General features: G+C 50.8%; 1 protein-coding gene across 1 annotated transcript; it reads left to right on the top strand.

Annotated features, from left to right (window-relative positions):
* The first annotated feature begins 852 nt into the window (after positions 1–852).
* ENO1 (enolase 1) lies at positions 853–14430 on the top strand. The gene is made up of 12 exons (XM_027728562.2): positions 853–950; positions 5126–5219; positions 6492–6587; positions 8868–8926; positions 9533–9602; positions 9781–9914; positions 10029–10251; positions 11837–12034; positions 12278–12479; positions 12865–12973; positions 13413–13471; positions 13970–14430. Exons 2-12 carry the CDS (start codon positions 5135–5137, stop codon positions 14037–14039), a joined length of 1305 nt encoding a protein of 434 aa, XP_027584363.1. The 5' UTR covers positions 853–950; positions 5126–5134; the 3' UTR covers positions 14040–14430.
* Positions 14431–24050: the final 9620 nt, after the last annotated feature.

Raw genomic sequence — 24050 nt, forward strand, 5'->3', positions numbered from 1 at the left:
TCCAGACTAACCAGGCCCAGCTCCCGTGGTCTCTCCTCCTGAAAGAGATGTTCCAGCCCCCAAATCATCCTTATGGCCTCCACTGGACCCTCTCCAGTAGCTCCTCTGGTGCTGAGGAGCCCAGAACTGGACCCAGCTCCCCAGACGGACACAATTGTGAGGAAAGGCTGAGAGAACTGGGGCTGTTCAGCCTGGAGAGAAGCTTCACGTGACCCAATTGCGGCCTTCCAGTGCCTGAGGGGAACTTACAGCGATGATGGGGCAAGACTAGTTACAGGAGCATGCATTGACAGGGGGATGGGTTCAAACTGAAGGACAGGAGGTTTAGATGGGATATTGGGAAGGAATTTCTCGCTGTGAGGGTGAGGCCCTGGCACGGGCTGCCCAGAGAAACTGTGGCTGCCTCATCCCTGGGAGTGTCCAGGGCCAGGCTGGAGCAACCTGCTGTAGTGGAAGGTGTCCCTGCTTATGTAAGGGGTTTGGAACTGGATGATCTTTAAGGTCCCTTCCAACCCAAACCATTCCACGACTCCACGATGGTCCCTCGCGCGGACTCGGCTCCCCCCGCTCTCCCCGTCACATGGTCCCGTCCTCTTCCCGCCCCCCCCCCCGCTCTCCCCGTCACATGGTCCCGTCCTCTTCCCGCCCCCCCCGCCCCCGCCGCCCGCATGGGCCGCTCTGGCCCCGCCCCCCACGCGCGCGCACTGTGCACGCGGCGCCGGCCGGCTCTCGGCGGCACGTAGCGCACGCACCCCAGCCCGCCTCTGGCGCGAGGCGCCGGCAGCCAATCGGAGCGCGGCGCGGGGCCGGCCCGGCCAATGGGAGCGGCCGGGGGGCGGGCGCTGAGCGCGAGGGCGGCTATAGGCGGGCGGGCGCGCGGCCGCTCGCCCTCAGTCAGAGCCGGGGAGGCGAGATCGGCGGAGCTGCGCAGCGGGTTTGCCGGCACAGCGGTGAGTGCGCCGGCACCCCTCGGCCTCGGCGCCCCGCGGGCACCGGGGACGCGGTTCAGACTCCCCGCGTGGCAGCGGCGGAGTCCTGGCCACCCCCGTGGGATGGAGCCGTGCCGCCGGGCTGTGCCGAGGCTCGGTGGTCCCTGAGGGGTGCAGGCCGCTGAGGGCGGTTCGCGCAGCACCGGTGGGGGTTGGGGGGTCTGGGCGGCCTGAACCCCGCCAACGTGTGGGACTAGAGGGCGAAATCAGGGGGATGTGAGGGTCAAGGCGCGGGCAAAAGCGGGGGAATATGATGGGTCATATGAGTCAAGGCGGGGACACAGTCGGGGAGATATGGTAGGTCAGGGCTGGGCCAAACTTTGGGGGATATGTTGGGTCGAGGCATCCTCAAAGGCAGAGTTTAACCTCTCCCTCTTAGTCATTAACAATCGCGCTCGGATTGCCTGCGGTGATTCGGACTTTCCCCCTCTTTAGTGGATGTCCTTCAGCTGCCCGTCTCAAATATTTAACCTTTGCCGTCGGCGCTCCAATCCGTGCCTGAGGTCTCTTAGCGGGTGGTTAAGTGCTGGTTATCCCAAGGCAGCTGCGCGTGGATGTGCATCCCTGGACGTTGAGGTGTGCAGAAAGAATTGAAGAATTGCGTGTTAACCCTCTCGCCTCGTGCAGGGACTGCCGGAGAGGATCCTGGGCTTCCTCCTGTTCCGTTACTCGCCTGCTGAGTCACAGGGTAGGGCTGCGACTGTCTGAGCCTGGCAGGAAGTACTGAAGTTTGTCATCCAAACCCACGGGCTGAGGCAGTGCAGGTTCAGGCCTCCATCTTGTTAAACACCGAGAGAGAAAGTGGTTCTACACGTCTGCGATTTACTCCGGGCATTGTTTAGAACCCGTAGTATCACGTTACAGAGATAGAGGTGAATTTAAACCCCGTGGAATGCAGAGCAGTAGGGTTGGAAGGTGCACATTTGCCCTTTTCAGGAGTGCTTTAGCAGTGGATTTGATGTGTTGAGTCCGATAGAGCGAGCTCAAAGGTCTAATGGGCAGTAAACTTTATTCAGAGTGGTAATGGTATGAGAGTTGTGGTCATACAGGACATTTAAATGTCATGCAAAGCTAGTAAGTAGCAGTTCTGTAATAAGACTCTAGGGTAGTTCTTCCTTAAGGCCAAACTTTAGTGTTGCTTTTTAAATCTCCATTCAGATGCTTGCAGTGCTCAGCTTGTAACCCTGTCTTGACTTTACAGATATGTGGCTGCAAAACAGCTCACAAGGACAGGCTTTGATGATAAAGTTGGCTGTAAATAAAATCTTTAGAAATAATTTTCAGTTGGAGTAGTCCCCACCGGTGTGAGAATACTGCATTTCCTGGGCAGAGCAGAGAATCAGATGGGGAATAAGTGGTGGTTTCTTGGACTTCAGGTGATAGTGGAGTGAGTACTCAGAGCTGGCAGACGGTTGTGACTTAGCTTTGAGTAGGTGCTGACACGTGTGTTCCTGGGAAGGCCAGGAAAGCTGGTGTGTGTGGCTTCTCCCCTGCAGGGAGACAGTGACCTTGTCAGCAGATTATGGTACAGAAAAAGGTTTAAGGCAATGTGTGTGTTAAATACCACTGTGGTATTTGCGTGTTGGGCTGATTCCAGGGCTCAGGACAAAGGTCTGGAGCAGACAGTGCTGCTGGTGACCTCTCCTGCCTTCAGTCAGCATTTCCACAGTTAAACCTGTGCTCAGGCTGCCCCTCGTGTTCTAGATGAGTTGATTGAATTGATTGAGGCAGGATTCATAGTGCTGAGCTTGTGGGGAGCTAAACAGCTTCAGTTTTACCCTATAGCTCAGTGGGAAAACTGTTCCTTGAGCACGGGAGTGAGGGGGTTTGCAAAATGAGCAAGAAAAAAGTGTGAAGGATTTCTGGAGTGGTGCTGTGAAATGGCTCTTTGTGCAGGAAAGGGAGGGACTTCTGGAGAGGTCGTTTGTCAAGGATGCTCAGTAGTGTCAGACCTGGCAGACATTCCCGGTGGAAGCTCTTGGAGTGTGTATTCCTGAAGTGCCTCCTTTGTGGAGGTCAACAAACAGTTCTTGCATTGTGCTAAGACTTCCTGTGAGCTGGCTGTGCTTTCAAAGAATAAGGCACCTAAAGTTTTGTGACAGAGCCACAGCTCTGAAAATGAAAGTGCCAGCCTAATAAACTCTCTCTGGATAAACGGGGACTCTTCCTGGTAGCCATTGCTCAGTGCACCTGCAGAGATAAGTGTTAGTGTGGGTGGGACTGATAACTGGAGAGTTGCAGGGATTTATTTCTAGCTTGTGTGTTATTCACTGGTTGAAGCTCAGTAGTGGCAACGTGAAGGTCAACTCCAAGTAAGTTGTGTTGCTTCCTAGATTAGTCATATCATCTGTCAGTGTGTGGGTCTGACTCTAAACAGGCACTTGAAAATGTTAGAGGTTATACAACATACAGGGGCAGGACAGCTGGAAGGGACATCTGAAAGCCAAGGGGACAAGGCAAATGGCTGCCTGTGTTTTTAGCTTCAGGGGGAGGAATTTGCTGTGGAGGAAGAACTGAGTGTGTGAAGTGACTCCTCACACAGACTCAGAACAAACAGCAGCATTTCTAAGGTCGTGTTTTCTTAACTTTGCAGTAACTGTGGATTCATGACCATTTCTGTAAACAGAGTTGCCACCCACACTGGCTTGCCAAAAAGCCAGATTCCAGATAGTTCTGCTTCTGAGGCTGAGCTTTATTCTCTGCAGATGGGCTGGATTTGGTGCCAGTGAGTGGCTTACAAGCATGTGTATGACTTGGTTTTTAAAATCTAGCCAAGCTTACGTAAGAGTTTTCTTATGTGTGTAGAAGTGAGAAGGGGGAAAAGGAAGTATTCAGAACATTGTGGTGAATTTTCTTCCTTTTAAGAGGAAAAGTTAAAAGGAAAAACTCTTCCTGTAAATACTCAACAGGGTGTAACTATTAATGCAAGCCCTTAATTAGAGCTGTGGCTGTTTCTGTTTCGACACAGGCTCTGTTTGGCTCTGAGCAGCTGCTGTGCATACTAAGAGCTGGTGCACTTCAGACTCGTTATCAAAAAGAACTCTAACTGGTAGCAGAGATTTCCTGTATTAGGATTGCTTGGCTGCTCTTATGTGGTGAGAGATCTCTCTCTGAAACCAGCCTTCTGGGTTTAGACTGTTCTTCTCATCTAAGTTGAGACTTTTCCCAACATTTGACTCTGAACTCCCACCAAGTTTAAGTTGTTTTCCTGCAGTGTGATGTTTTTGAACTGGTCTCATGCCTGCAGGTATTATTACAGGATATAAAATTCAAGCTGATGCTTGCAGCAGTTGCTGCCTGCTTAGAGCAGTGCAAGGCCTGTGAGGTCCCTGGGCAGGGGGCCTGAGGGGGATTCTGTGTCCCTGGCACCCCTGGGCTGTGTGGGAGAGGGACTGGGACAGGCCTGGTGAGAGTTGGGTGGTGCTGGTTGTGCCTGTGGCCAGCTGAAGCTGCTAAAAGTCACACACAACCAGCCTCTGGGGAGCCCGAGGAGCTGGGGAGTGGCACTGGCAGGTTGTGGTGGGAAGGGTGTGGGATGGGGCTCTGCCTGCTCTGCTCACCTGCAGCTTAAGCTGCAACATGATGGTCACCCCAACTCAGTGGTGACTGTGCAGAGCCTACCCAGAGACTTGGGGACTCCTGGGAATTAGGAAGATGCCATATTTCAAAGGAATTACCACTTGATAACTGTGAGGACACTGTGACCTGACACCAGAAAGGCACGTCTGGTATTGTTAGTTAGAGATTCCTCCCTTCCCTGCTGAAGCTCCCATTTTCCATTCAGACAATTTCTCTAGAGAAGTTTGCTGCCTACCAGGAGCTTGCATTCACGTCATCTGCTCCTACTGTTTGTGCAGGGTCTCATGATACTGCAATGAGGTCACTTAAAACATCAAAAGAGATTCTCCCTTGGATATAGGGAAGAGGGTTTTTTAATGATAAAGGTGATGACACTGGCACAGGTTGCCCAGAGAAGCTGTGGCTGCCCCATCCCTGGAAGTTGGGAATGGTTGGACATGGCTTGGAGCAACCTGGTCTGGTGGAAGGTGTCCCTGCCCATGGCAGGGGGTGGAACGAGATGATCAGAAGGAAACTTCCAACCCATTCCGTGAGTAATGCTAAAATCTTCTTTTCAGGTATTAAAGATGTCCATCACCAAGATCCACGCCCGTGAAATCTTTGACTCTCGTGGGAATCCCACTGTTGAGGTAGACCTCTACACCAACAAAGGTGAGTCCTCAGCTGTAGGGGTTCATTCCTTTCTTGTATCTGATGGAACAAATGATCCCATTCTAGCCTTGCAATTGTGCTTACTTTTTCTTCCATACATAGAACTTGTTGAGACTGGCAGGAAAAACCTCTGCCTCATTCTCCTGGGATGAGTTTGCTGAGCTCAAGTTCCTGGCCTAGACAATGCAGGGCTTTTTGAAGTGTGCTGCTTCTTACAGTCTAAATTGTGCCAGTGCAGTTCCAAACCTGCCTGCCTTCCCCTGCCCCAAGCATAAACTGGATAGCACTTGCAAACTAAAGTTAAGGCCTTTGTTCCTGTCCTCGAGCAGCTGCTGATGGTCCTGGTGGTCAGTGCTCCCCAAACTCTGGGTGACTGCACTTTGTCTGGCAGTCACTTGCTGTAATGAAAGTCTCCTGCTGCAGAGTTGAATTTTGAGTAATGGTTTCTTCTCTGTGTGAGAACTCAGGCGTGACTAAAGAACTTGTCTAATTGGGCCTTCACATATAACATCTTATATTTTTAATTATTGTAGGACTTTCCCTTGGTTTGTGAGTTGTTCATCCCACATCTGATAGGATCTGACAAAGGCATTGTGCAGACTCATACCAACGTGCTTTGGTGGAATGAGCAAACACAATGCCTTTAATACACTGACTAAAGAGCTGATCTTTCTGCCTCAAAGGATTAATGCAGTCATTTAATGAGACTGCCCCCACTAAGCTCTTTGATTTAGTGGGATAAGGGAAAGACTGGAGGCTGAAGCTGGCATCTTGAACCACAGGCAGAACAGACTCCAGTGTGCAGATTTGCTCCAAGTTCAGCATCCTTGGCTGGAGGAATGAGCTGTCTGGGTGGCTCTGCTGTTGTCAGAAGAGCTCAGAACTCACATTAACAAAATAGACCTCTTAATTGTCCCTTTTATGCCATATCTTAGAATTTAAGAGCTTGCCTGCCAGACTGAGCTCAAAAGTAGATCCAGCGAATAAAGCTGCCTTTTTGGAAAAAGAATGGATGATTTTGTAACTTAAACACTTGAAATGCACAGTGGAAGAGAATGAGTCAGTGTGAGGGAAACACTGATAAACTGGTGATGCTGTAAAGGAGCAGACAACCCTCTTAGAATCACTGTACACGTGAGCAGAGATGTGGTTTAGAGACTTCCTCTCCCATCTCCGGGGCTGGAAGTATGGGCAGGTTGGGATGGTTTATGGGTGTAGGGTGTTTTGTGGGTTTGAACGTGCCAAGACATTTCATTTTTGTGTTGTGCACAGGTCTGTTCAGAGCTGCTGTTCCCAGTGGTGCCTCAACTGGAATCTATGAAGCTCTGGAGCTTCGTGACAATGACAAGACACGCTACCTGGGCAAAGGTAACCCTGAGTGTGGGTCCCCAGAGAGCCCTGTCACAGGGGCTGTGTCCCTGCAGGTGCTGCTGCTGCACTCTAGCAGAGGACATGGGGCTCCTGTGCTGCTGTCTGTGTTCTGTACAAGGCATGGCAAGTGAGCAGGGCCAGTGGAGATGGACAGGGAGGGGACAGCTGTGGGTTGGGGCACAGGGAAAGCAGAGGCTGCTGGGCTGGTTCTCTGGGGATGATGTGCAGGGTGACTCTGCCTCCAGCAGTGCAGCTGCCTCGTGCTGGAGGTCACTGTACCTGCACAGGTGGGTCTGTGGAGCTTGGACAGGCCAGGCAGGTGCCAGTGTCTCTGTACAGTGTGCCCAAATGTCCTCTGTTATGCTGCTCCCCTTGCCCTGTGTGTGTGTCAGAGTACATCAGCAGGGTGTCATGAGGACATTCACACTGCCTCCTCCAAAAGGCTTGGAGCCACTCACAAGGTCTTTCCATGGGCCAAATTCTCAAAGAACCCTTAAATCTCTCAGCTCTGTCACTGTAGACTCCTTAGATCCCTGCATGTTAAATCCTGAACCTGAGGTTTTATGCCAGCTGCTGTCCACAGCTAATGTGCAGCTCTGCACTGGTAATCCTGGGGGATGCTTCTATTTCTGGGTGCACAGCAGTTAAAGCCACTCTCAATTCTGTCTGTCATTGCAGGTAGCCAGGATACTTAGGTCTGTGTTAATGGTGTTAATATTTTACTTGTCTGGGGACTGACTGTGTGCTCTGAAAGGAAATTAAACACAGCAGTCACCAGGCTGGCTGGGGAACAAGTATGGGTGAGAATGAAAAGCTGCAAACAAGATGTCATTACCTAATACACATCCTAATTGTAGTTCTTATGACCATTCTGAGAGCTTGGACAGTCAGGGCTCCTTTCTAACTTGCTGCTCTAAAAGCATTTGTGATGCCTTCCAAGTATAAGCAATCATCCTGACTTTTGGCTGGGAGAGGGAATTACTTTCAGACTCTTTTGCCAGTCAGGTGAAAGGAAGCTGAAATATTTTTTGCCTATTAAGAAAGAGCAATTAGAGTGGATAACTACTGAATTAACTTGGAGAGCCTTGTCTTAGAAGATTCATGGTGGTTAATGCTTTTAACACAGAATAAACTCCTGGATGACTGAATATCCCAAAAAGCTGAAGAGCTTATGCTGTTTACCCAGGGCACCACTTCTTGAGAAGAGTAAATGTGTACTTACCTCACTGTGCTAAATGTGTGTGTGCTTAGACCTGTTAAGTCTGATCCTACAGGCAGTTCTTAATGGTATCTAACTAGACAGTGGTTAACAGGCTGTGGCAGCTGAAGGGCTTTGTCAGCTGGGAGATAACAGGAGTTGTGAAAAAATAATCACCAAATGGGATGAGTTGCAGATAACTGGTAGGCCTTTTGTAATATAAATCTGCAGACTTAGACTATTTGGAAAAGCAATTAATGTGGTTTAGGGTGCAGTTAATTAGCATTCACTGTTCTGAACATGGGGTTTTTGGAAATGTTTAAACACTGCACAGTAAAACATGTGCTAGGGTGAAGCTTTAGCAAAGCTACAAAATGATAGCAGATGGTGAAATGCCTGAGCTGCTGCATACCTAACTTCTGGGGAAACCTTTTTCTTTCCCCCTTTTCATAGATTCTATGAGTAGCCCATCCTAAAACCTTCTGTAAATGCTGTCGTTCAGCCACTTGAGGTTTGGGTCCAAAGTGCTGTTGGCAGAATTATGGAGACCTGGGTGGAAAACTGAAATACAGCCTTGCACAATTTCCTTTGCTCTTTGAACCTTTTGTTTCTGGTCCACTGCTCAGTGTCAGGCTCGTGCTGGCTGGTAGGTCTGTTTAGCTGTGTGTGTCCTTTCTCTTGCATGCCTGTGGGGTTGGCTGTGAGTCTTCCTGTCCCTCTTGATTCTGTTGTCCTGTTTGGCTTCTGTCAGGTGTCTCCAGAGCTGTTAAGTATGTTAACGAGTTCCTGGGGACAGCCCTGTGCACACAGGTAATGGATGTGCTTTCAGTGCAGCCCTGTCACTTGGCTGAGCTCCTGCAGTGCATGGCCTTGCAGACTAACCCTGCACAGGCATTCCTGGGAGTGTGTCCTTCAGGCAGCTCCCACTCAGCCGGGGTGACCTCTCTGTGAGCTCAGGTTGGATTGGGGCTGGAGTAGCATGAGGTGGTATTCCTGAGATGTTACTGCTCCTGAGATCCCTACTAACACCTGCATAACCTGTGTGGTTGACCAGTGTCTGATCTGCTTGTTCCTTCCAGGTGTCTCAAAAGCTGTTGAGCACGTCAATAAAACGATTGCACCTGCACTGGTTAGCAAGGTAGGAGCAATCTGCCTTTCCCTAACCTCACCTAAAGCCAGGCAGTGTGGCCAAACCACCCCTCAGGGTGGTTGGAGGAACTGTGTGACATGGGGGGTGTTAGTGGATTGGGGTGCATGTGAACAAACTGACTACAGCAATTGTTTTACTTAATTTACTTAATGAATGCATATCTAATACATGATCAAACCATCTCTGGCAGCCTGGTGGTGCAGTGTGTAGGAACATAAGCACCTGGGAGCTGCAGTGGTGTGCTTTACACTTGAGTGGCTGAATGATGAGGAGAGGCTGGGTTTCATCCAAACTGGGTAATTTGGAAGGGAATCTGAGGGATCTAGAAAAGTCTGCTTGTGTGAGATTCCTGAGTTCTTTGTGGGCTCCAAGCCCTGCTTACAAAGGATGGTGCAAAACTAGGTAATATGTGAAGTGATTGCACATCCAGCTTGCCTGTCAGCCTTGGTCTGCTGCAAGAGGCCAGAGGTTCTGCTGTGTGATGATGGCAAGTTTTGGTGCCTGCCCAGGGGTGGAGATGCAGTGGGGGGTCGGTGAGAGTTTGTGGACGTGTGTTTGTGTCAAACAGTGGTTTTTGCTTGCTTCTCTCTGCAGAACGTCAGCGTTGTGGAGCAAGAAAAGATTGACAAACTGATGCTGGAAATGGATGGGACTGAGAATAAATGTAAGTGTTGTCCCGAGGGGGTGGAAAGGTTAAGAAGGGTTTATAGAATTCTAACTTACTTTATCAGAAATGGGTAGTGTGTGGCATGTGCTGTGCACTGCCATAATTAAAACTGTGGGGCTGGCATTGCTGAGTGTCTTTATAAAGACATTTCCATAAACAATTCCTTCTCTTTCAGCCAAATTTGGTGCCAATGCCATCTTGGGTGTATCTCTGGCTGTGTGCAAAGCTGGTGCTGCTGAGAAGGGTGTCCCCTTGTACCGTCACATCGCTGACCTTGCTGGAAACGCAGAAGTCATTCTCCCAGTTCCTGTGAGTCTCTTGGTGGGGCTGAAGCCTTGGTCTGACCAGGTGCCTCATGGGCATAAATGCTGTTATCAAGTTCCCCTGAAACGTTCTAACTTGGCTTTTTTTGGTTGCTCCAAGGCTTTCAACGTGATCAACGGTGGCTCCCATGCTGGCAATAAGCTGGCCATGCAGGAGTTCATGATCCTCCCCGTGGGTGCCGAGAGCTTCAAGGAGGCCATGCGCATCGGGGCAGAGGTCTACCACAACCTCAAGAATGTCATCAAGGAGAAGTATGGCAAGGATGCCACCAACGTGGGGGATGAGGGTGGCTTTGCCCCCAACATCCTGGAAAACAAAGAAGGTAAGAATGAGCTAAATGCAGGAGGAGCTGTAACCGAAAGCTGGGGAATTAAGACCACGCCTGCCCAATATCAATGGAAAGCAGGATCAACAGGTTCAAAGGTGTAGGACTTGCTGCTGTTTCTTGGCTCTGCTTCTTAGCCTGACAGACATCCCGAGATGCTCTACTGATGTGGTCAGGTGTTCCCTTGGACATCAGCTTATGCAGCTTGACAAGGGTGGCTTTAACCTCAGTGCCTCATTAGTTCCATTCCTGTGGCAGCTTAAGGGAATCTTGTGTCCTTCCAGTTGAAAAGTGATGTGGAAACATCTGTGCACTGCAGGTCTCCCAGAACCAGTAGTCAAAGATCACTGGAGTTGTTTTTCTGCTGACAGGGGAGGAAAACAGTTTGTGCTCTGCCTGGTCATGTGTGGGAGTGCACAAAGGCTTGCCTGGGAAGTTGAGGCAGTTACTGCTTCCATGGCCAAACAGTTCTGTTCAGGAACCTGTGGGAGAGGCAGTTTGTCTGTGGGAAGTGAAATACCTGTTCCTACAAAAACTGTGCCAGAGGAGCTGTTTTTCTGCCTCTCACAGAAATGGAGCTGCTAATAAGGCAGTAGAATACTACAACTCTTAAGTTGCTTGTTACTTTACACCTGTTAGTTATGTTGTTGTTCAGGGTGACTTCTAAACTGCACTGCCTTTCCTGACACTGAAGATACTGAGGCAGCACCAGGAATGGGGCCATTTCTGAGTCCCTGTCACATGCAGCTTTGCTGGGTCTGTACCCTCACAGACCTCAGTGAGGATGACCTTGAATGACCGTTACAGCCCAAGGAATTTCTGTTGCTGGCAGCTGCTTTTGCAGTCTGTGCTACATTAGCATCTTACAAAACCCAACCAAGACCACAAAAAAACCAAACAAACAAGAAATAAAACCATTTGATCTAAGCTTCCTACTGCAGATAGCCTGGCTGATCCCAGCTGCTTCACTCAGGGGTAATGGGGATCGTTTTACTGGTTGGATCATACTGAGTTCCCTCGCTTGAGCTCTGCCAAACAGTAGCACAGTAAGTGAGCAGTATCCAGAGACTTTTCCTGAGTGATTCTCTCCCCTCTTCTGCAAATAAATGTGCAAGTGGAGAACAGGTAGATGCCAAGAGGGGTGCCCTGTGCAGAGGCAGGCTGTATCCCCTTTCCTGTCAGAGTTTGGATGCTCACCGCTTCTGTGGGCAGCACTTGATGTGGAGCTAAAAGGGATTAGAGTGCAGCCAGTGCTTCCTGCCCACATGCATAAAGCTGAAGGAGGATGTGGTATCACCTAGCATTAAGCTTTCTGGGCTGACATGTAGTCCTGCCTGAAAAGATTAGGAATCCCATAATGGTGTCTCAAGGGTATTACAAGCTAAAAGCAGTATTAGAGTAATATCTTGTTCCAGTCAGTTCAGAAGTGGGAGAGTTTAAGAACCTTTTCTGTGCAGCCTTTGGGCTTTCCAGAGTGGGTAATGGAGATTCTTTGCCAAGTGAACGTGCTGCTGTTGGGAAATGAGCAGCTTTTGGGTTAAGATGTTTGGCAGGAGCTCAGAGATCCCTCCCTGTGTTCCAGCCCTGGAGCTGCTGAAGACGGCGATCGCCAAGGCCGGATACACCGACAAGGTGGTCATTGGCATGGACGTGGCTGCCTCAGAGTTCTACCGGGATGGGAAGTATGACCTGGACTTCAAATCCCCCGATGACCCCAGCAGATACATCACTCCTGACCAGCTGGCTGACCTGTACAAGGGCTTTGTCAAGGGCTACCCCGGTGAGTTCTTCATTAACAAGAAGCACGGTAGTGGTGGGTAGGGGTTGATTGCTGAAAGAAAGAGCTGCTGTGCAGCCTCTCTTACAGGAGGGATTGAGAGCTCCTCCCTCAATCAGCCTCTTAGGGGTCTTAGGAATGTTCTTCAAAGTGGGTAGTGCTTGGCTGCAGCACTTTGGTACCACTGCATTCAAACAAGACCTTTCAGGCTGGCGTTGTCTAAAAGCTGCTGGTATCCCTCTGCAGTGGTGTCCATTGAAGACCCGTTTGACCAGGATGACTGGGCTGCCTGGAAGAAGTTCACTGGCAGTGCTGGCATCCAGGTGGTTGGTGATGATCTGACTGTGACCAATCCAAAGCGCATTGCCAAGGCTGTGGAGGAGAAAGCCTGCAACTGCCTCCTGCTCAAGGTCAACCAGATCGGCTCCGTGACAGAGTCCCTGCAAGCGTAAGTTCTCCCCCCTTGGCCAGGCCAGGCATGGGGGTTGTTTTAACTGAGGGAGGTGAACATACAGACCAGATCCAGGGGAACAGAAATCTGTTGGTGGGGCATCTGTGAAGGGAGAACAATTATTAACTGAGAGAGGATATTGCAAGTAAACTTGTACCTTCATGGTGTTGGTGTCACGGTGCACACGGAACAACCTCACAGGGTCTGAGCACGCGTGAAAGCGGCTCTCGGTCACCGCCTTGTCACGTGATCCTGACCTGTCCCAGAGGGCAGTTCTGTCCTGCCAAAGCCAGGAATGCTGCCACCTGGCACTGACACCAGAGCAAAGGCTGCTGGGCACATGGGCACGGTGTGAACCTAATGAGGTCTTTATCTCTTCCAGCTGCAAGCTGGCCCAGTCCAACGGCTGGGGTGTGATGGTGAGTCACCGCTCTGGAGAGACAGAAGATACCTTCATTGCTGACCTGGTAGTGGGTCTCTGCACTGGTCAGGTTGGTATCTACCTGCTGCAGTTTGGCTTTTTTGCTTGATGAGCTAATTTGGTGGTGAAGCCAAGGCCATGCTGCACTGCAGCTGGGGGCTGCTCTGCCTTCAGGTGTACACAGGGAGCTGATTTGACTCACAGGAGTGTGACAGGAAAATTGTTATCTTCTGCAAACTCACCTTTAACCACCAATTTAAAAAACCTTTGTCAACTCCAGTGGGTGTACTGGGATTTCCTGATCCTGAGGCTGATAGCAAATGAATAATCTTTATTGCTCCCAAACCTCTTGTGTTTGAGTGTTTAGATATTGAGCCTGATGCTCAAATAAAGCTTATCACTAAATTATTATTACATAATTATGCTTGTTTCTCTGAATAGTTTTGTGTTGGCCCCTCTGGCCTGGTTTCTGCTGTAGTTCTTCACTAACTTTGTGATTTCCCTTTCAGATCAAAACTGGTGCCCCTTGCCGATCCGAGCGTTTAGCCAAGTACAACCAGCTGCTGAGGTGAGCCTTGGGAAAGGGGAACAGGGCTGAGCCTGGCATAGAATGAATGCTCCAGTAATGCTTTGGGGGGCACAGCTTGGTCTTCTGCCTCTCAGAAACACCCTGCAGCTGAAGGACATAAAGTGACCCTGGCAGAGGTGCTTTTGGGCCGGTGCTTTGTAGGGGTGGCTGAAGGCTGAGCTGGATGGGTGAGGTCCTTAACAGACACACTGAAGGGAACATCACAGAAAGCATCCTGTGATCCTGGATGTGAGATTGTCTTTCTCTCTGCATGGGGCAGTTCCCCTGGGCAAGCATTTAAAATGTTTGGGTTGAGTTCTGCCAGATGGGGGGCACTGACCCGACGGGGCAGTTCTGTGACTGGTGGGAACTGGTTTGTCACTGGCAGTGCCTTCAGCACCACGTAGGTTGAGGGTTTCAGTGTAAGGCCAGTGGCTGTGCTGGTGCAGGAGCTCTCTGCTGTCTGCTGACCCCCAGTGCTCTCTTGCCTCCCCCCAGAATTGAGGAGGAGCTTGGCAGCAAGGCCCGCTTTGCTGGGAGGAACTTCAGGAACCCTCGTGTCAACTAAGTGTGGATCAGTCGACCCCTGTTCTGGCTTTGAGCACCAGTCATTTACTTAGATCACAGTTACCTGTACTAGAAAGTTAAGGGCAGCTGAAGGAAAAGACCAGTCTGCAGGTCCTCTTCCCCCCTAGATGATCCCTTCACCCAGTGTTTTCACCAACTCTGATGTGTTAATTGTAATGCTCTACTGCTTCTGTAGAACAGTCCTCGAGGGGGTTCTGTGTATTTAACACCCTCAGGGATCCTGACATTGTGGTTCTGGGCATCAACACTTTAGTTCCTTTCTCTGCCTGTCAATGTTTGGAGCTGTGTGATTTGCAGTGCAGCAAGAGGTACCTGCAGACAGAGTTAGTAGTGTTTTTACATGTGATAAATAAAAGCATCAAACAACCCAACAACGTGTGGTTTTGAGTTATTTGGAGGAGATGGGGGGCAGGGGATACCCCCCTCTGCATCATGGAATTATGGAATGGTTTGGGTTGGAAGGGACCTTAAAGCCCATCTTGTTCCACCCCCTGCCATGGGCAGGGACACCTTCCACGGTCCCAGGTTGCTCCAAGCCCTGTCCAACCTGGCCTTGGACACTCCCAGGGATGGGGCAGCCACAGCTTCTCTGTGCCAGGGCCTCCCCACCCTCCCATCACATCCTGGTTTAAAGCTGTTCTGGAAGGAGGGAGAGATGAACTGTTCCTGTGCCAGGGGCTGGGCTGTTGCTTTGTGACAAGGTGACAACTAGCTCAGGGGAGGTGCCTGCACCAAGCTGGCCTTCAAGGATCTGTTCAGTCATTGGGAAGGGAGACTAAGAATAGGTTTTGAACCCATGGATCAATAGTGATTCTGCAGGGGAGAAGGAAAAGCTCAGATTTCCCTCATGTATCAAAGCTGAGGTGTATCCTGACAGGAGTTGTGACCTTTGCCAGGGCCTGCTGCACATCTTGGCTGGTCAGTCCTGTCAGTGTGGCTGAAACATCCCAGTGACAGCCCTGAGGTGTGAGCTGTGCCACAGAGTTGCTCCTCAGCCCCTGGGCTTTGCTGATGGCACTGACAGAAGGTGTAATTTGGGGTTGACCCCAGAGGTGCACTTTGATTTTTACTCTATCAGTGTCCAGGAACTGTTTTTCCCAGGGGAGAAGGAAAGACTTGAGGGCATTGCCAGCTGTGTGAGAGCAGGGTGAACAAAAGGCTGATGAGCTGATCCTTGTATTTCCAAAGCCCTTTGCTCCCTTCAGGCTCTGGCTCTGCTGGTTTGGCTGGGCAGGGCAGGCAGGGAGAGATGGCAAAGCATGTGGCACATCACTGCTCGTGGAGACAAGGAGGAAGAATTCCTTTCTCCCAGGCTTTGGCAAGAGTTTGTTTGGTGTTTCTGTCCCCACGGTGGTTCTGTTGCTCTGTGTGGTCACCATCAGAGCAGCATCCCCAGAAAACTGGGGATCAGACTTGTGACCTTAGTCCCTTTCTAGTCAGGAAAAATCAAATTATTACACAACTAAGGAAGGGGTTGTCTAAACCAGTTCTTGTTTCTTGCTTTCTTTTTTTTTTTTTTCTTCTTTTTCATAATGGCAGATTTGTAATAAAAATACTAATTTCCGCTTCACTTAATGACTGTTCCTGGTCTTTCGGTTCCAGGAAAGGGTCCCCCGTGGCTGGAATGTTCATTATCCGTGAGGAGCACAACGCTGCCCTCCGGTGGATGCTGCGGGCGTTGCAGTGTAGCGTCACAAACCAGTTTTGTGTGTCTTTTAAATCGCTAGGGTGGAAAACGTTAAAGCCACTGATGCTGCAGGGAACGTGTCATCATCTGCCTTAAACTTAGAGAATATCGTCAGTTCTAGTTTGGGGGAAAAACCACTTTATTTCAGTAGGTGCTGTGAAATGCTGAGGGGCAGGGATGGGGTGTTGTCTCCCTGAACAAACCTGCACAGGGGAGGGCAGAGGCCAGAGCAGAGATGTTGGTGAGCTGCTGGGATGGTTTCCAGCTGCCTAGGACTGGTGTGAGAGCTAGGAAAGGGTTTAGCACCAAGGGCTGTGGGGGAGAAGCCTGGTTGCTGTTGGTCAGTGCTTTTGAACTAGAAAGACTCATCTGCTGTTGCTGGTTCTAAAACACCTCATCTTATGTGAAGACTGAGAAGCTGCAGCACTAAGAATGCTCAACATCCCTCAGGTGGGAAAGGAGGAGTTTCTGGCACCTTCCCTGTCCCTGAACCCGTGGAGGGAGGAAGGTGATGGCTGTTGTGTGTAATTAGTGCTGTAATTAGTGCAAAGGGGAGCTCATTCCTGGGGGAATGTGGCCCCAGGGTGTGGGAAGAACACTGAACTGTCACCTGGGATGTGGGTGTGTTTGGATCCAGTGTCCAAATGCACATGGACCAGCATCCCGTGGGAGTGAGGGGAATTTGGGCCTGGCCACACTTGGGCTTCCCCAGGTCCTGTGGCCAGTTCAGCAGGTGGAGCCTGAGAGCAGCTACAGCACAGCTGGTCCCAAAAAAACCTCCCCAGGGTGCCCAGTGCAATGAAAACATCCCTTCCTTGGGCAGTTGGCAACGGTGTCTCCTCAGGAGATTTATCTCCTCTGTCAGGCTCCTCTTAAGAAGAGCTTTGCTATAAATACCAAATTTACCAGCCCCAGCTCAGCACACTAAAAAAGCCTCCTCTCACACTCCTTTGTCCTTTCCCAGGGCCTTGGGCTGGGCTGGTTGCACCCCGTGGCAGATTTGAAGCACAGTGCACTTTTCACACTTAGCTGATCTCTGAATTAGACCTGTTAAATGAATAAACCAGCTAATTACACACAAATCCTATCAAGGGATTTTTCTCTGCTCTAAGAGGGAAGTTTGTAGTGTGTGCAGAATGCTTTGGGAAGGCTTTTTAGCAGAGCTGTGTCTCACCTGGTACTTCAGGAAGTAAAGTCCAAATGCTCAACCCACCTTCCCCAGGGCCTCTATTTCCACTCGGTGATTTTCTTTTAATAAGCATCAGAAGGCAAAAAGAGCTGGGAAATCAGGTCACTGGCTGCCACAGATTGACAAAACCCTGAAGGGCACCAAGGCTCTGATGAACTGAGTGACACGAGCAGGGCCTGGCACCTGGGCTGCTGTATTTGTGTGCAGCTCCATCGACCTGGGGGGAAAAGTGAGCTGGAATCCTCCTCTGTTCAGATGAATAGTTCAGTCCCAGCTCTGACAAAAGGCCCTTCCACTTGTGCTGGTTAACGACGCTGCCGGTGGAGCCGGGCGTTAATTCATTATCGTTCACACCTCGTGGAGAGAACGAGCGGTTCCAGGTCAATCACCAGGCGTGTCCTGCCTTAAAATAACCAGGAAATCACATGGAAAATGGCAGGGTCAGAACAGTGCTCGGGCTGGAAAGCCCAAAGCTGAAGTCAGACGCTGTTGAACTGCCCGTTCCTCCCTCAGCCGGCGGATCAATCCCGCGGTGTCAGACGCTGTGCTCACCTGTCCCATCAAACCAGTTATGTAAAGCTTTCAAGTTAAATCTCACAGAGTATTTGGGCCAGATCAGCGAGGTGCTTCCAGCTGCAGAGGATTCAGGCTCTACCTAATGAGGCTGCAGCGTTGAAAGGAGTCCCTTGCAAAGGAAGAAAGGAGACCAGAGTGGGTAAGTGCTGGAACGTGGGGCTGGGGTTTGTAGATAAGGATTTTAAGCGTGTTAAGAGAGAAGTGAATGATTGGTAACGCTGTGTGGGTTTGGAGCGAGGGGGGTGAGTGAATAGGGAACAAGATTTGATTGCTGAAAATCAAGACCTAAACCTGCAGTGCTGGAGAGGGGGGAGAGATGTGTCTGCTCCTTAATCAGGGCTCGAATCCCGCCGCACAGCTCCTCACCTTTCTGGGCTGTCCCCACGGAGTTGTACTCGAAAGGCTGTGCTTTATAACAGAGAGCAAATGTAGCACAGCCAGTGGCTTTATTACTGTAATAATTTGCAGGGATGGCACTCCTTGGAGCAGGGGAGGCATCAGCTTAGCAAACACGAGCTGGGAGGCTGCTCTGAGAATAGCAGGCTGGCTTAAAAGCAGGGCTGGAGTGGGAAGCGGGAGAAGAGATGACTGATGAGCAGAGGGGAGAGGCAGGTGGTGCTTTCGGGAGCTATTCAGGTAACAGGATTTATAATGGAGTGATGCAAAGGACTGGAATGGGAGAGATCTCTCATTACCCTCTGGCTCTGTTTCTAGGTGTGTAGAGGTGGCTTTTCTGCTTTGAAGCCCAGCCTACTCTGAGCATTAATTTCCTGCTGTTGGTTTCTGGGTCTCGTACAGGGCCTGTCTCAAAGAGTTGGTTCTGGACAGAAAGGAATGTTGCCATCCCTGTGTAATCTTGAGAAACCAAATGATTCAACATTTCTTGCTAGACGTGGGCCCCTGGTATGGAGTGAGCACATCACTCACAACCTTCTCTCTCTGAGGCTGGGGCAGTGCAAGGCACATTTTCCCATCCCTTGGTTATCCTGGACCACCCCCAGATCCTGCTCCCTCCCCACAGAGCAGGACTGAACCTCACTGGGTCTGTTTGGTCCAGGTTCCCCCCTGTTCACCTTTCTTCCCTGATTTCTGTGTCGTTCAAAAATGGTCTAAATGATTTTTTTTTGTTTGTTTGAATTGTTGATTTTTGAAAAGAAACAGAAGTACAATTGAACAGTGGATTGACTGTTCCTTGCAGGGACTGCTCAGCTCAGGGAAATCTTGAGACTTGCCAGGTAGATTTTACTGCCTCTAGCATGGCTCAAAGCTATTTTATACCCAGTGCTTTCTCCCTCCTGATGGCTTATCCTGGGCACAAAGAAGTCACTGTCCCATTGTGTGCAGGGAGTGAGACCATCCCCGGGCTGCTGTGCCCACTGCTGTGCCCACTGCTGTCCCCAGGAAGGACATCAGTGTTTCCCTGTCTCTGGAGAGGCAGAGGGGATGAGCCACCTTTCTTGGAAGGGAATTCCTTGGTTTCTGTGCTCCATCAACACCCACTGGCTCGTTCCCAGCCAGAACCTGTGTGTGTGTCCCCAGCACTGGAGGGGAAAAACCCCACAAGGACCAGCAAGAGCAGGGGTAGGGGGGGCAGCTGCTGCCTTTTCCCTGCTGGAAGGGGGATATCTGGCTTTCCTGCTGCTGTGCAGGCTGCAAGGAGACACGAGGGAGGGAGGTGGATGCTGGGGAGAGGATCTGTGCTGGGCAGGCTGCCAGCCCTGCCTGCCCTGCAGCAGCATCTTGGGCTCTGGCCTCATGCTCCCTTTCACAGCAGGATTGAAAGAGCTGTGCCAGGCACCAGCTTGGTCCCACCACTCCCTTGGAAAGCTTTTATTACCTTTTGCTTTGTATTGCAGGGTGAAATGATTTCCTTGTAGATATGGGCAGTGGGTGGGTGTGGGAATGAAATGCCAGAGCCCTGCTCCTCTGAGCACGTGGGAATGTGGCCTCTCCCTGCAGCTCATGCCCGGGGTCACCAGGATGGTGCTTGGGCTGTCCTGGGGAATCCAGGTTGGGTCATTTCCACTGGGAGAGACACCCATTTGTGCTCCCCCTTTCAGTCCCAAAGAGGGAACAAAGTACTGTGAGATCTGACACATTCTGTGCTCCGTGGGTAGATCCAGCCACAGACACTGAAAGTTCAGGGTGTAGAGAAGGGTAAGAAGGAGAGGAAATAAAAGCCAAACCAGCTGCAGCCCTCAGTTCTGCGAGGGAAAAGCTGAAGGGGAAAAAAGAAGGGAAAAAAACCCCAAAACCCCACCAGAAACCAAGGAAGAGAACTGAGGCAATGGGGGAAGAAAAAGGGTTGGGCGGAGAACTCGGATGATAAAAATGAGAGATACAAAATAAATTATAAGGAAGAAAATAACCACAAGGCCCAGCTCACTTCCTCGTGCCGCACTTGAAGTGTGTGTGTGGCGAAATCTCCTGCCCAAAGCACAGTGCACAGGCCCAGCTCTGTCTGGAGACACACACCTTTAATCATCCCTGGTGCCAGTTACAGGCTTAAGTTACAGCAGGGAGAAGAAACACAGACTTAGTCCTGCAAAATAAAAAAACCTCGGACAAAGGGAAAAAACGACACCCTGCTGACAGCAGTGTCTGCACAGGAGGCACCTCTGGGAGCATCCCGGGGCTGTCTCCTCCTGCTCCCCCCGGGGCTGTTCAGCCCATCCAGGTTCAGCTGGGGTTCAGCATCTCCCCTTGCTGCCGGTGCCTGTCAGCAGCCACCGATCTGACTGGTGGAACAGGGTGGGGGAGCTTCTCCAGTAACCCGAGAGCCAGGGAGTTCTGTGCCGGGCAGGGAGTGTAGAGTTCCCTCGGAAAACGAGCTGGGAAAGCACCTGGGCTGGTGCAATCCCACAGCGGGATGTGTGGGCTCCTTGCAGGGAGCAGGACAGTCCCAAGGCAGCACCAACCTCTGCTGTGCAGGGAGGGTTTCTCTGGAGCAGTGGCTCCTTCTCTGCCAGATGCTTCCCTTCAGAGCACTGCAGGTTCCTCACTTCAGACCAGAAGTCTGGGTTTGGTTCCAGACCAAACCCCTGCTGGCAGGGAGGGCTGGGCATCACTTCTGCCCCCCCCCCCCCCTCCCATCCCCCAGAACTGTTCACAAATTTGGCACATTAATTTTCAGCTCAAAATACGATTTTCAAGACCCTGCGTGTTTTAGCGTTCTGAGAGGAAAACACTTTCACTGATGTTCGTTTTGAAGGGATGTTTCCTTTGAAAAGCCCTTAAGAAAGCTTTGAAAACAAACTCAACAAGGAAAACAAACACCTCCTGCCAGACAAAGCACTTCTTTGCTGAGTTGGCCTCGGTTTTGGGGTGACCCGACACAATTTGGGTGGGAACAGGCATCAGGAGTGTGGCTGAGTGGCTGTGAGAACACAGCCCTGCCTAGAACAGGCCCTGCTGAGGGGCTCCAGAGGGACCAGCTGCTGGGGGAATATCGCTCTAGGTGGGCTCGGGGGTTTTTGCACCAGAAGCCCGAGGCCACCCGTGCCTCGTTTGTCCCGCGGTGGGTACGTGCAAACTCAGAGAAATGCTGCAAAAAGCAGTGTAGGGTAAAGCTCCCCAGCCAGGACTTCGGAGGGGAGGTGACAAACCCCTGACAAAGACCTGCCTGCTGATCGGAGTGGTTGGTGAGGGCAGGTTCCAGGCTGTGCTGCCACCCCCACCCTGGGTTGTTTTCTGGTTTTTCTCCTCGGTCGAGGCAGGGCTGCGAACAAAAGCTGGGCACAAAAGCTGCTGCTCTTCCCTTCCGCTGACTGATCCCTTTTACTGCCCCACTTTAAATAAGCCCTAACCTGTGGTCTTTATTCTCGGGAGCACCCAGGTTCCTCTCTAATCTCTTGCAATAAACAGTGATTGAAAGATGCCTATCGCGGCTTTTATGCTGCCTGTAAAGTCCCTGGAACAGCTGAATTCAGAGCCCAGAAGTCTCCTGGCCCAGCAAAATGCTAAGAGAGGATGTTTCTAGGTCTGAACCTGCCTTAAAGAGGAGAGGTGTGTGGCTTTAGGAAGGCAGGCAGGTTTCCCTATTATTTAACAAACCCCGAAATCCTCTTGCCCAGCTGCTCGTGTTCAGAACAAGCCTGTCCAGAGGGGAGAGTCCCCAGGGAGGTGCTGGGGGTTTGGGAGCCCTCCCCAGCCCCGGACACACTCCCAGACCTTGTCTGTGTTTCATTCCTCTATTGCTCCCTTGTCTCCCCTGTCCCATGGGGTGGCTGACACTTCCCAGTCAGGTGTGGGGGGGGATCCATCCCTCGATTTTGTCCAGTGCTTTGAAGATAACAAAGTGCTGAGAGGGGGAAAAAAGGAGACAGGAGACGGTGCTTGCAATGGAAATGTTCCCGTTTCTGTCACTCTCTTTTCTCTCCCTTCAGCAAAGCTCATTCAGATGTGCCATCAAAGGTTGCAGTGTTGCAACAGCAGGGGAAGAGCAGCTACGAGGGGGAGGTGGGAGCCAGACACCTCCTCCTGGAGGAGCAGGTTCGTGGTGGGAAGGGCAAAAATGCAAATCTGGCATCGATCCTTCTCTCTCTCCCCGCCTTGAACGCTTTGGCCATTTGTAACAGCCTCGAGTGAAGTCAGTCACTTAGGCCAAGAGGAGAGGCTTGTAAATCCATTTACTGCTTTCTGCACTGGAGGAGAAGAGGTGGATTTATAGTGGGAGTGCTGTAAGTGCACAGGTGAGGTGTTCCAGGTTAGCAAGAGAGGACAGCTCAAAAATATCAGAGCAGACCTTTGAACAAGCAGAAAGCACGAGGCCTTGGGACCCAGAGCTGTCAAACAGCTTTTTGGGCTGATCTCCCCTGCCCTGCCCTGCCCCTGGGTTTCCATCAGAGGCTCAGAGGTGTCTGTGCCTTTGATCCCATGTGGTTGTGGTCTCATTGTGGTGGCAGCACAAGCTGTGTTGTTGTTGTTCCCCCTGAAACCTTCCCTGCCCTCGTGGGGATGGACAACTGTGCCAAAAAATGAGGGCACTTCCCAGGGCGTTGGGATTCAGCCTCCCCAGGCAGCAGGTGACTCTGCTCACAGCAAGGGGGGCTGAATCCCCTCACCCCTTTCTGGTTTAGCAGGAACCCACCCTGTGATTCCAGGGCTCTTCCTGAGCCTGTACCAGAACCATCCCATTTTGGAGGGCTGGAGGCAGCCCAGCTCTTAGCCCGGGTTGTCACATTCAGCTGGATTTTACATCCGCTTCTATTCCCAGCAGTCAATTGACAATCAGTGGGTTATGAACAATTTATTGGTATGAACCATAAGAAACGTAGGGAAGAGCCAGCTCCGTGCACGTGCCAAGCCTTTGGCTGGCAGTTCCCTGGACAGAATTCCAAGGGTTTAGATTAAATGGGAAACACCCCCACTTGGAGCTGTGTTAGACCCCTGCTGTGCCTTGTCCAGGAGCACCTGCAGGGGATGCAGGAAAACTGATTTCCTGTTGGGAAGAAGGTCGATGCAGCTCCAGATTTCGAGTGTGTGGCTGTGGAATGGGATCCAAAGGTGCCTGGGTGGTTCTGTGTGTGAACCTGCACAGTTCCCACTCCATGCCCAGTGGTTACTCAGACAGGAGGCTGTGAGGCTTCTCACTGAAAAGGTACCAAAATACACAACAAAACCACACCCTAAATCCTCTGGTGCTTGGATCCCTTTGCCAGGATCCCACCTCCAAGGACTGCTGTCCCTTTGTGATGTTACAATCCAAAAGCCGTTTTGGGGTTGAAAGCAACTTTGTTGTGTTTCCTTCCCCGGTGTGTGAATCCCAGACAGAATTCCCGTGTAGCCATCCCTGGGTGGGGGCAGGACACAGAGCTGAGCATCCAGGGGTGATGCAATTAATCCCACTCATGAGGAAAGACTCATTAGCCATTTGCAGCTTCAGCACTGGTGGCTTTCAAGGTGCCCAGAGCTCTCGTTAGACACGTCTCATGTTCTGCAGATGGTCACTTTGTCCTCTCCCTGCACGCACTGGAACATGCCCAAGTACACAAAAATGAGAGGGACGATTGTTAGGGCTGACGTTTTTTTGTTCCCTTTCAATGGTTTGGTTTTTTTTCTCCCCCCCCCTTTGCATGGCTCACATCCTGGGCTTTGATAAATGAGTCTCTCTAGACACTGTGGTAAGCCAACCTCTGCTAATATTCATTATGCAGAACCCACTAGGAAACGGTCTGAGTCAGGGAAATGGAAAACCTTTAAAAGATAAAAAGGTTTTAAATTCTTTTTTTTTTTTTTTTTTTTTTTTAAAGAGAGATAATGAGGAAACTAATTCATAACGTTTGGCGCTGCTGGGATGTTTTAGGATATTAAAAATATTAAAGCCCAGAAATGTCAGGGCTGCGTGTGCCGTGTGTTAGAAACCACGGGAGTGCCCGAGGATGGTCCCGTAGGAAATTAGGGCTTCTCCCCCCAAACCCCCTGGGTATTTGGGAGATGTGTAGGGACATGGTTTAGTGGTGGACTTGATGATCTTGGAGGGCTTTTCCAAATTATTGATTCCACGATCCGTGTGTACAAAAAGTCACAGCAAAATGTAA

Source organism: Pipra filicauda, unplaced genomic scaffold, assembly GCF_003945595.2.
Source record: "Pipra filicauda isolate LSUMZ 115617 unplaced genomic scaffold, ASM394559v2 scaffold87_size3191425_pilon, whole genome shotgun sequence".
NCBI classification, from domain to species: domain Eukaryota; kingdom Metazoa; phylum Chordata; class Aves; order Passeriformes; family Pipridae; genus Pipra; species Pipra filicauda.

Coding starts and splice junctions, on each gene's coding strand:
- ENO1 (XM_027728562.2), top strand. CDS start 5,135: ATGTCCATCACCAAGATCCACGCCCGTGAAATCTTTGACTCTCGTGGG. Junction 9,915..10,028: donor AAGTCATTCTCCCAGTTCCT/GTGAGTCTCTTG, acceptor GGTTGCTCCAAG/GCTTTCAACGTGATCAACGG. Junction 12,974..13,412: donor TGGGTCTCTGCACTGGTCAG/GTTGGTATCTAC, acceptor TTTCCCTTTCAG/ATCAAAACTGGTGCCCCTTG.